The 12,444-nt window shown below is 47.1% G+C and overlaps 1 protein-coding gene across 4 annotated transcripts in view; it reads right to left on the reverse strand.

The window, feature by feature from the left end:
- Window positions 1–1,014: 1,014 nt before the first annotated feature.
- PCDH1 (protocadherin 1) overlaps window positions 1,015–12,444 on the reverse strand; it is a 75,036-nt gene continuing 63,606 nt past the window's right edge. For 3 of the 4 annotated variants that reach the window (XM_053397330.1, XM_053397331.1, XM_053397328.1), the window contains exon 5: window positions 1,015–1,865. In XM_053397330.1, the coding sequence (XP_053253305.1) occupies window positions 1,480–1,865 (386 nt within the window). In that variant the 3' untranslated portion in view covers window positions 1,015–1,479. Of the gene's footprint in view, window positions 1,866–5,358; window positions 5,403–12,444 lie in introns of all 4 variants that reach the window. The other variant, XM_053397332.1, reaches the window with a different exon arrangement.

The following is a 12,444-nucleotide window of genomic DNA, read 5'->3' on the forward strand; positions in this document are numbered from 1 at the left end:
GTACCAATGAATGTTGTGCGGGACAAACAGTTGTATCCTCCATTGCCATGCAGATTGGAGTGAAGCCCCACCACTTGCAGGGTGGACAGGTGGATGGGCAGGGAGCTCTTGGCTATATGGAGCCAGGTCCAATTAAGTCAGCACACCTACGAGCAACTGAAGAACCAAGTTCCTTGAGCAGCCCATGGGTGGCTGGAGGTGGAAGAGTGCCCCTCGCCCAATTGGGGCTGGTCTTTTCACCCACAACCCACTGCGGGGATCAGTGCTTCCAAGGGTAGTTCCATTATTTGTTATAGGGCCCTGCTGGAACCACGATACCACCAGAGAGTTCCTATGTGGCTAAACCTGTGGCACCCAAAGAGAACATTGGAGCCCTTGAGGCTGGCTCTCTGGTCTCAAGGCAGAGGGAGGGAGGGGGTGACTCCAGCATACAGAGGCCTCGTGGCCCCCAATGTGACCCTGAGTCAAAGCTCCATTCACAAAGGCAATGGTGGCTTACAGGCAGACTTTTCAAAGGCCGGGATCATGGCGCTGGGGCCCAGTGACCCCATGGGAGTTCCCTGCCTCGCGTGAGGCAGAAGAGATACTGGGAAGTTAGGGGGTTGGATGTCTCTTCCACCTTTCCAGCTGGCCTTAGCTCCACTGTCCAGGGGGCAGGGGCAAAGGAGGACCAGATGAAAGCCACAACCAGCAGCTCTAAGGCTCCTCCTCCTCCTCCTCCTCACATGTGACGAGAAGAGTTGCTGAAGTCTGGAAAGAGATTGGGGTTGAAAGCTCTGCAGTGCCCTTCCGCCCAGTCCTGGCGACCGGCCAGAGCTCTCCCCTCACCAGCCAGTGCCCCATCCTTTTTACACTCTGGAAGGCAAGGGTGGGCCGCTTGGAAGCATTTGCTCCCATGTGCTCTTCTGTGTGGTGAAAGATTCAAGCTGGAAATTGCTCCCTGTGGTTTTGTTTTGTTTCAAAGTCTTTTTGTTTCAAGGACAATAAAACTTCTGATCAGGCAGGACGCAAATGTCATTCCTAAGATTCATATTTACAGGAGTCTACAGTAACAAGAGAGGCAGCTTTTCCCCCTGGACCTGCGCCAGGTGCCCTTGGCCCTGTGCCCAATGGACTCCACCAAGTCTACGTGGACCTTTGGTAACTCAGCCCTTCCCCCCACCCCCAGCCCTGAAGCCATGAGGCCAAGCCCTCTTCGCTACCTTCCTCTCTCCCTCTTTCCAGGCATCTAGGGACCACTCTACTGAGAGCTTGGTAATTCATGTTGACATCGGTTCTCTTGCCCTGGGAGCAATGAGTTCATAAAAAAGTGTTCCTGTGCCCAAGGCCCGGGCAAGGCATTCTCACCTGGCAGGCACAGAACCACCAATGCGAGCGATAAAGCATCACAGTTTGAAAAGTCCCTTCTTTTTATTCTTCTTTGAAATCCAGACACTGGTCTGAGGTGTTTCGCAGGCACCTTCCACGGTCCTCTTCATCTCACAGGTAGATCTCCCGCTTGGCAGTTTGGGACGATGGTGTGGTGGCTGCCTGGAAGTCCGAGGTCTGGGTCAGAGGGATTTCCTCCATGGGGGAGTCCTTGCAGGGCTCATGGCTACTGTTGGAGAAGGCACTGTACGTGGGGAGCAGGTGGAGGTTAGCCATTTTGGTGTTGCGCTCTTCTGAGAGTCTGGGGCTGCCATTCCCAACTTGTTCTTGACTCCCTCTGTCTTGATAAGGCACAAATGTGGAGAGTTTGAGGGCGTTCTTGGGCCTCCGGCTTGGAGAGGACTGACCTGGCATCCAGCAGGTGTCAGAGTGACCAAACTCTGTGCATTCCCGGGTGCAGTTCCCTGTCATGGCTACGTCAGGCAGAGGCCGGAGATCTGCACAACACAACAACAACAACAAAAAGGAAGGAGAGGGAGGAGGATTAAACATGCATAGAGACACAGTGTGCAGTGTAAGAAGCTGCTATGGCCAAACTTCAGGCAAATCACGCCTGGGAGTACACACCCTCAGGAGCCGTCTTCCTCACCAGTCCTTTCCATTATTGCAGTGCTGCATTCCTCACAGAAGAAGTACCAGAAGTGAGGACTGGAGCAGAGGCAGAGTTAGGGGAGCACAACTGGTCCAGACACTCTGGGCACAGAACCTTGGGGGGGTGTGTGGCACCACTAGGATGCAGAATGCAAGGCGAGAGGGTGCCAAATTTTGGCGTTGCGCAGGGCGCCGCTGAAAGTTGAGGACCCGAGGTCTGCAACTGACTAGAGAGTCAAGCAAAGCACTAGTCCTCATGGGTTAGGTGAGTTGTATTACTATAAAGGTAAAGGTAAAGGGACCCCTGACCATTAGGTCCAGTCGTGACCGACTCTGGGGTTGCGGCGCTCATCTCCCGAGGGAGCGGGCGTACAGCTTCCGGGTCATGTGGCCAGCATGACTAAGCCGCTTCTGGCGAACCGCTGTTAACCTTCCCGCCGGAGTGGTACCTATTTATCTACTTGCACTTTGACGTGCTTTCGAACTGCTAGGTTGGCTGGAGCAGGGACCGAGCAACAGTAGCTCACCCCGTCACGGGGATTCGAACTGCTGACCTTCTGATCGGCAATTCCTAGGCTCCGTGGTTTAACCCACAGAGCCTCCCGTTCCCCATTGCAGTACTATATGCCAGGCAAAAAGACTGAGGCCTGGTCCAGACAACAGAATGAGGCTGGACTGATATATAACCAACCGAGTCCAGATGGGGCAAAATGAACGCTAACACTTCAGACTGTAGAAGAGGGATCAGATGTGTGACTGCTCTTCTACATTAGGAAAATCTTTACATGCAGAAAACACAGCAAAGGAGAGAAAAGGTTAGAGAGAAAATTTCTCCCAAAAGTGTTTTGTTTTTTTACCTGCAGATTTTTAAAATAAAAAATTGGCCTTCCTCCCACTTACAGTCTGAAATGGCTATACAGTCTAACTCCTCCAGGATTCTTTCATCTTATTTTCCTTCATGTGCAAACCAAGCCCATAGCTTAGGCCACTCTAAAGAACTCTGTCTTTCTGTTTACCTCTGGTTTGGTTTGGTTTTTTGCACATGTGCGTATGCACAAACATACCCCCCAACCCCACACCCTACAGGATCGTAGTACCAGTTCTCATTTCAGCCAGATTTCCTTTATTTGCCAGCAGAGCACACCTCTCCTTCCCAAGGGGCCACCTGGGCACCAAAAACCAGCGGCTGCTCCCCAAGGTGGCCGCTGCTCTCCTGCCTAGGCTGCAGCTGATTTGGACATAGAAAAATAAACATATATATGTATGTTGCGATGAGAATATTTTCATGCACAGAACTGAACCCTAGATGCCTAAGTACTTGCAAGGCACCTCACTAGTATTATGGTGCAGAGAATGGAGTTGAACTTCAACTAGGGAAACCTGGATTCAGCTCCCAGCTCAGCTGTGAAGGCTGCCAGGGGACTTGGACAGTCATTCTGTCCCATGTTCGCCTATCTTGCAGGGATGCCTAGATGGAAAAGAAAAAGTAGCTCAGACTACTTAAATAAATTATATGTTTCTGCTTTTAGGTGTTTGTCGCTTCTGCCCAACTGTAGCTGTTTGGGCCAAAGGTGCATAACAGATCTCTCGCCATGCTTTTATAAAAAGAATTTTTCACTGGGGAAGGGCATTTTTAATCATGCAAAGAGGAGGGCTTAGCCTTTCATTAAAATAAAACCCACACTATGAAGCAATATTGTGACAAATGTACTTTAATTTAAATGTGATTTTTTTTTTAAAAAAATAGTATTTACATTTAAATAAAAACATCCAGATTTCCAAAATAATAACTGCATGCCCGAGTTGATATTTTCTGCATTCTGTGCCATCTGAATTCCCAGCCATGGATGCTTCTCCCTCCCTCCCTCCCTCCCTCCCTCCTGCTGCCCCCACAGAAACCTCACTGCTTGATTCCATCACCTGCAATTGCTTGCCTTTACTAAGAAGGGGCACAGAATGGGTGAGGTGGGCCAAGGGATCTGTGCCCTGGGGGTGAAGAAGCAGGCTGGAGAAACAGAAAAGGGCACTTGACCAGTGGGGACACTTTGAGCTCACTAGAAGGGAATTCACAAGGGCTGCAGGAAGAGAATTCTCCACTACTATACATGCTTAAAAATACCCTGCAATATCTCCATTTATGGGCCCATTCCTGCAAGCTCAGACATCAATTATCCGCGCTAATTATTGTCACTACCAATTAAGGAAGGACAAGTCAGTCTAAGATATTGTGTGTGTGTGTGTGTGTGTGTGTGTGTGTGTGTGAGAGAGAGAGAGAGAGAGAGAGAGAGAGAGAGAGAGAGAGAGATATCTTATGGAAGTTTGCCCTGTCCCACTTTAAAGTTGCCCTAACAACTTGTAAAAGGCTATAAAATACTGGTGTGTTGCAGACTGCAGGCAGATACACTACACTACACTACACTACACTACACTACACTACACTAAAATAAAAAATAAAATAAAATAATAAAATAAAATAATAAAATAAAACAAATCCCCTTCTGCCACCCATCCTGAGGACTCCAATGCTAGCTTTGCTAATGTCCCCTAAGGCTTATGCTTATGCTAACCAGGAAATCGTGTTACATCTGTACTTCTGAATGCTCCACTTGTTCACTGCTTTGTCTCAAGGGATCACTTGGATCACCTTTCCTGCCCTCCCACATAGCCACACCCAAAATGCCAAGACTGATTCCTCTTGCCGATTGGCATTTGTGATATATACTATAATCACTGCATAGGATTCGCACAGATGGGAAAGCAGACTAAAACACTTTAATGAATAAGCAAATCAATGAAGAATAATAAAGATGGAAATCACGAGCTCAGCCCACCTCCCTTTCCCTTTGCTCTCCGTCTCCCAGAGATTCCAGCGACAACAGAGGCTTGGGAAGAAAAAGCAAAGGGACTGGATAATATATCTGCAGGGAGACTCAGAACATGCCAGTATCCTCCCTTCCTTAGCTTTTGAAATTGCATCAGCTGTCGCCTGTTGCACTCTTTGCCCCCAAGAGCATGCATTTCCCCAAGTCATGCAGCACTGAACGTTTCTGTTTGGTTTTGCCCCGTTTTTGGTAGCAGCAAAGCAGAAGCATCTCTCTCTCTCTCTCTCTCTCTCTCTCTCTCTCTCTCACCTCGCACTTCCACCCACGCCAGTTTGCCAGCAGTGCCTTTGTTCCATCTCCCAGTGCTGCCTCCCAAAACATCTCCATGCTGCTCCAAGCGGGGCTGCGCTTCCTAGAGCCCCACTTCCATTGCCTCCCCGCAACCCTCGCAAGGTGTGTGGGGGATTCGTAGGTCCCTGAGCCCCCTCTCTCCCTGGAAAGCCATGCACACACCTACCTGGGCGCAGAGCCCCCTTCACAGTCTGCTCCATTCAGGGGACACTAATGAGGAGCAGAAAAAGGAGGAGAGGGTCACTCAGGATCAGGGCCGGATTTAGGTTTGATGAGGCCCTAAGCTACTGAAGGTCATGGGGCCCTTTATATGTCCAGCTGTCCTTTGTCAACAACAAATTGTCGCTGTTTTTTGTGTTGAATATATGCTATATGGTCATTTGTGGACCTAATAGGTATCTAATGCCATTTGCCACTGTTGCTGTATGTAGGTTTTATTTTCTTTGTTTTTTATCTTATGTTTTGGAAATGTACATGCAGTTTTTTCTTTCCTTTAATTTTTTTGGGGGGTCCCAAGAGAGTGGGGCCCTAAGCTACAGCTTGTTTAGTTTATACGTAAATCCGGCACTGCTCAGGATACAGCCCCACTCTCAACTCCCTAAGCGTTCACTGTCCCACCTGTCCACCCAGCCATCCCATAGGGCTTTCACCACCAAAGTAGGGCAATGCTATCTCTCCAAGACCTGATCCTGGCCTCCCCCAGGAACAGCTAGTTCTGAAACCCATGAGTATTCTGATTCACATCAACACCTTTTACAATCTTCTCCCCGCCCCCTTCCCAAATTGACAAAGTTTGTGCCCCTAACCTGCATTTTCACACAGCGAATCCCAAACTGTGGGCCAGGCACACTTGTGTAGAGATTAGACGGATGGACTGGGCCTGGGGAGACCCAAACTAACAGGCAAATTAAGCAGCTGAACAGACTGAGCAGCAGGGAAAGCAGGCAGCACAGACCACTCTGCCCTTTGAGCTAACAGATTCAAAGGTCCCAAGGAAACAAATTCAATAAAAACAGGCATGCAGGTGGAAAGGCACCAGGGGCCTGAGCCTAGGAACCAGGGCCAAAGCTCGTGAATCCAGGATCAGCAACAAGGAGTTCAGGACTTCATGGGAGCTGAGAAGTTGTTCCAACAAGTATTCACACCCACCAGCCAAGCTTTAAAGCTGAGGTGGGGTGCAGTCCTTACTCATGAGAATTTCTTCTTGCAAGTCTTGCCTCCAAGCAGGTGCTACATCTAGATGGTTGGGTCTCCTGCCTCCCCATAGGTGCTGCCTTCCCCTGGGAGAGAGCGCTGGACCGGCCTCCCCCTCTACATCCTGCTCAGTCACCCCAGGCTGTGGCTCAGAGCCCTCCCCAGACTCCGACAGCACTCTTTCCCCCACAGGAAGCGGGGAAGAGGGCGGAACTCCTGTCTCAACTTTGGGGCAATTTGGAGAGAGGGAAAGGCTTCCATCTCTTCCAACCTCTGACTCATCTCCCTCCAGAGTCTGCCATCCGGGTCTGAGCTCGACGGTAATAAGATTGTAATGACATGGTTGGGTCTGGCAAAGCACTCTAAGGTTTCTGCAGGGACCTTAGAAGTTTCTATTGGGGAAGAGCGGCTGGTGATTGTTTATTTGGGGTCCCCTTATGAGACATTCTGCTACTGTTCTTTAATTTTTTTTTATTAAAGATTTTCTTGATTTACAAAAGTGTTTGCAATGTCTCTCTCTCGTATTCCCCCCCCATATAATATTTTTACAAATCAGTTTCATTTGTTGAGACATTAGGAAGAAAAGGGGGAAAGAGGTGGAGGGGGGGGGGAGATAGGTGGGAGTGGGGTCAGGTGGCGATGTTTCTATTTTACTTACTATATGTGGGGTTTGGTGTCAGCGTTGCTTGTGCAGGTTCTTTGCTGTTCGCTTGTGTTCCTTTGGTGGTGAGAGAGGTTGGGGTTGGCCTCGGGTGTGGTGATTCATTTGTGGTTGGCTGTGGTGATCTTTGTTTTCGTGTGTGAGTGGGGTGGGTGGGTGTTTTGGATCAGGTTAGCCATATTGGTTTGTATGCTCTTGGTGGATTTTTGTCGTTGTCTTGTTGGGCTGTGTATGTGTTAAAGGGGAGCCATACCAGGGTGAAGGTGTCTTCTTCTATTTGTCCTCGTGTCAGTTTCAGTTTATTGGTTAATTTTTCTAGTAGGGCTGTTTCCCATACTATTTGGTACCATTGGTCCATGCTTACTCCTGACAGGTCCCTCCAGTGTCTGGCTATGATGCTTACATTCTGCTACTGTTGGCATCTATTACTGGCTGCACCGGTGCAGAACATTGGGTGATGCCTTTCCTGAAAGTACCTTTTCCCCTGGTGTTTGTTTCAAAGCATTTACTGCTAATGAGCTTTTCCTTTAATGTGCAGTGTGCAGTTACATTTATTCCCTGACAGAGTAAGCATCAAAGAACTCAGAGTAAGCAGGATGTTCATCAATGGAACTTCCTGCCACTGTAGAGCAGGCAGCGAGATTGCTGCAGGAACTTACATCTATTGATGCTGCTAATGTTTGTTTTGCATTTGCAGCAGGAGGGACCCATAAAAGGAAAACACCGCAGCTGGAAACAATATATACCCTAAGCCCAGAGCTAGGAATAATAGCTAGCTAGTAGAGTTGGAAGGGGTCCTGAGGGTCATCTAGTCCAACCCCCTGCAATGCAATAATCTCAACTAAAGCATCCTTGACAGATGGCCATCCCATCTCTGCTTAAAAGCCACCAAGGAAGGTGAGTGCACCACCTTCTGAGTCCAGTCAACTGTTGAACACCTCTTACTGTCCGAAAGTTCCTCCTGATGTTTAGCTGGAATCTCTTTTCTTGTGACTTAAAGCCATTGGTTGGAGTCCTCCCCTCCAAAGCAAGAGTGCTCCATCTTCCATGTGACAGCTCTTAATATATTTGGTGATGGCTATCCTATCTCCTCTCAGTCTCCTCTTCTCCAGGCGAAACATACCCAGATCCTTCAACTGTTCCTCATAAGGCTTGGTTTCCAGACCTTTGATCATTTTGGTTGCCCTCCCTACCTCAGATTCAGAAGCGATACAGGAAAAAGATTTGGAGGTCAATGCAGCAGGCAACAGGCCTGCAAACAGATCCCAAGAGAAGGAATTGGAAGAGGCCTGTAAGGCATTGGAATTAATGGGGCTAAGCTAATCATGTCGATTCATTTCAGTGGGTTTACTCTGAGTAGAAATACCATTGGCTACAACCCAAAGGTTTCAGGCACTGGATAATCAGTGGTTAAGACAGAAGGGGAGAGCATGCAGGTGGTGCAAAACAAAGACAAACTGTTTCAATTGTTTCTACTGCCTTGAGGCCAACCCATTAAGCCGCCACCCAAGGACAGGTATTAAATCTCCCTTCTCTCTTGGCAAGCAAGCCTAGCAAAACCCTCAGGGTCTCCCTGCTTCTCCATCTTCTGTTTCCAGCCTAATCATGTCTGTCTTTCTTCCCCTTGCTATTGTGAGTTCTTCCCTCCTTAGATGCATCACCTCCAAATCTCAGATCCATCTTTCCTCACAGACTATAGCCACCCACTGCAATTTCAGGCTGGCAGGCAAACAGTGCACTTTGCAGCAGATCTGTGCCACAGAACGCTTTGTATGTCTGCTCAGGATTAAGTCCCACTATGTTCAGTGTGGGGGCTTCTTCCTTGGTAAGTGTATTTGGAATATTCAGTAATGGGGTTTGTATAGTTTGAAAGATATAAACACTATTGACACAAAGAGAGCATAATTAATGGAGCAGTCCAATAGAGAAGTCTATGCTTTTGGTTCAGGATCCAAATCAACAAGAAGCAAGGGGTGGTACCAAAGGGAGTCTACTAATGCTTGGTTGCCCAAAGAACTATAAAAACCTGGAGCCAACCAGGTTAGAAGCTAGGCTACATGTTTACTATGATGGTTCACCTGAGATCAGGAACTCCTCCTAAGTTATTTTCTGCAAATACTACAGCATAGTTAGTGGAAATGCAAAATGTGAAAACTTTGCAAAGAGGATGCTTCTGTGCAGGAGCTAAAGTCCAGCCACTCATTAAGAATTCACTATATAGCCAACATGATTGGACAGTATTCTCAAAGCTACCAGCATGAGTTTGACCAAACTGTGTGAGGCAGTGGAAGACAGGAGTGCCTGGTGTGCTCTGGTCCAGGGGGTCACGAAGAGTCGAACATGACTAAATGACTGAACAACAACATATAGCCGACAAAGGTCCATATAGTTAAAGCTATGGTTTTCCCAGTAGTGATGTATGGAAGTGAGAGCTGGACCATAAAGAAGGCTGATCGCCGAAGAATTGATGCTTTTGAATTACGGTGCTGGAGGAGACTCTTGAGAGTCCCATGGACTGCAAGAAGATCAAACCTATCCATTCTGAAGGAAATCGGCCCTGAGTGCTCAATGGAAGGATAGATCCTGAAGCTGAGGCTCCAATACTTTGGCCACCTCATGAGAAGTGAAGACTCCCTGGAAAAGCCCCTGATGTTGGGAAAGATGGAGGGCACAAGGAGAAGGGGACGGCAGAGGACGAGATGGTTGGACAGTGTTCTCAAAGCTGCCAACATGAGTTTGACCAAACTGTGGGAGGCAGTGGAAGACAGGAGTGCCTGGCGTGCTCTGTTCTATGGGGGTCACGAAGAGTCGGACATGACTAAACAACTGAACAACAGCAACATATAGTTCTTATAGTGCAATGGTATACAGATGCATGCGTACATTACTGTACCATGGTGTGTGGATAAAAAGAGTAAACAATATTATTATTGTGATTTTGTTGATGTATCTTTATGTTACTTCAAAGCTACATTGGGAGGATTTGTATCCTGATATAAATAAATGTAATGAATAATAAATGGACAGAGTATACTGCACTTCGACAGGTATTTTGTCCAATTTCATTCCCCTCCCCGGAGCTTACATGCAGGGAGTTTTTACGTGAGGAAGTATCCAAAAATATGACCCTTCCCCCCCCATCTGCAATCTGATGTTTTACTCAGAGTAAACCCATTGAAATTAATGAACATGGCTTAACTTAGGCCCATGAACTTCAACAAGTGAGTCTACTTTAAGTAAAACTTAGTTGAATATCACCCAGTGTCTAGAATTCTGCCACCCAAGTCTATCAAAATGGTATGTGAAACTTGCAGAATGGCTCAAAAATGTTGTCCTTCAAGATATTCTGAAGGTCTGAGGGAAACCAGTTGGAGCTGTCAGCTATGGATTTTTGGTGAACATAAAATACTTGGACTTGCTTAGTGAATAAAATCATCAAATGAGGGACTTATCCTTTTTCCTAATGTTACTTTATGTTAGGTACATTTAAGGCAGCACCTTAAATCCAGCATCTAGGCTGGATTGAGGTACTATTGCAGAACAAGATGGAGGGATCCTCAGTGCTTGGAATGAACTCCACTGAACTAGCTGGGGAAAAAAATCTGAACTACACACAAAAGTAGTTTCCCAAAGTTGCCAGGTAAACTAAAGGTGAATTAAGTTCATTTTGGAGTAGAACTTTGAATAATTTCTAGTTCATCTTCATGTTCATTCTCTCCTTGCCTCCATTGGGCTCCTAACTCACGTTTTAAAAAGGAGTCAGTTCAACATCTTTAAAGAAAGCAGAACATGGAGGCAACATTCTAAGGTTTATTAGGCAGATATGGAGGCACCGCTGTTGCTAAGGATGCTTAGTCACTTAATCACTGTTGCTAAGCAACCAGAAGGAAGGAATGTGAGGGATTTTCTGTATCTTCCTGATTAAGAGATTTGTTCTCTTCCAACAGGAGCAGCTGGCAGTGAGAAGTACAGGAACAGGAACAAAGTGAATGATTTCTTGTGCTTTTAACGACTGTGTGGCTGGCACAAATTAAACAGGGCAAGCCTTTTCTAGCATGGATTGTGAGGCAAGCCTTACCTGTTCATATTCTTGTCTTTCGGGCATCTTTTTACTTGTTTCTGGCACTGGATTTACTTGTGGATACTATATTTTAGCACAGCATCATGTAACACCTGAATGCAGGTATATTATATATATTTTCCCATGCCACCCCCCCCTGGTTCTTGCAGGAGGAAGGGCAGGCTATAAATTTAATAAACAAATGAACAATCTCTCTGCAAGACCATGAAACGTATGTGTCCCCAAACCTGAGTGCAAGGCATGGGAAAGGATCTGATACCCAATGCGCAAAATCACCTCTTTTAAGACAGTTTTATGCTCCATCAGGAACCCATTTCACAGAAGGAAAAGTGGTGATACTAACTAAGGAGACAGTTCACTTGCCCCAGAACCCAAGGACAAAGGCAGAGGTGGGGGGTGATGCCAAAAGCATAAAACCATTCTTTAACCCACAGTTCTCTCTTTCAGGATCACCCACAACTCTCTTTTACACACATTCCCCCAAAGCACACTCACACTCAAAACTTTCACACACACACAAACATCTCCTCTCCCTGTTACTTAACCTCCTGTTGCCCCTCCCCCCACCATTAAAATTCAGTGGGGTGTATTATTTCATTCAAGTGGTACTGGAAATCTTAATAATAAATTGAGGTGGGTTATTTTTGGCCTCCTCTTTTTCTTCCCTCCTACTTCCTTAATCCTCAACATGCAAATTTCTGTCAGTGTTTTGGGGTTGCAAATTACCTGATCTCGTTTCTACATAAGTGTTGATGCATTAAAGGTAAAGGGTCCAGTCGTGGCCCACTCTGGGGTTGCGGCGCCAAAGGAGCCGGCGTTTGTCCGCAGATAGTTTTTCCGGGTCATGTGGCCAGCATGACTAAGCCGCTTCTGGTGAACCAGAGCAGCACACAGAAACGCCGTTTACCTTCCCGCTGGAATAGTACCTTTTTATCTACTTGCACTTTGACATGCTTTCGAACTGCTAGGTTGGCAGGAGCAGGGACAGAGCAACGGGAGCTCACTCCGTCACGGGGATTCGAACCGCCGACCTTCTGATCGGCAAGTCCTAGGCTCTGTGGTTAAACCCACAGCGCCACCCACATCCCATGTTGATGCATTAGTGATCTGCTATTCTTCCACTTTGTTCTCCGGACTTTGCAGTTTTCTGAAGTCGACAGGCTGCATCTTCTTTTCTTAGTTTACTGATGTGCACCAGTACATCTGGGGACTGACTAATTTACAACACGGAAAGGAATGCGAATCCTATTGTGTCATCACATCAAGGTCCCTTTTTGCCCTGTGCATATGTTCTGGTGTGCATCAGTAACCACCAG

The sequence above is a fragment of the Podarcis raffonei genome, chromosome 7 (genome assembly GCF_027172205.1).
Source record: "Podarcis raffonei isolate rPodRaf1 chromosome 7, rPodRaf1.pri, whole genome shotgun sequence".
NCBI classification, from domain to species: Eukaryota; Metazoa; Chordata; class Lepidosauria; order Squamata; family Lacertidae; genus Podarcis; species Podarcis raffonei.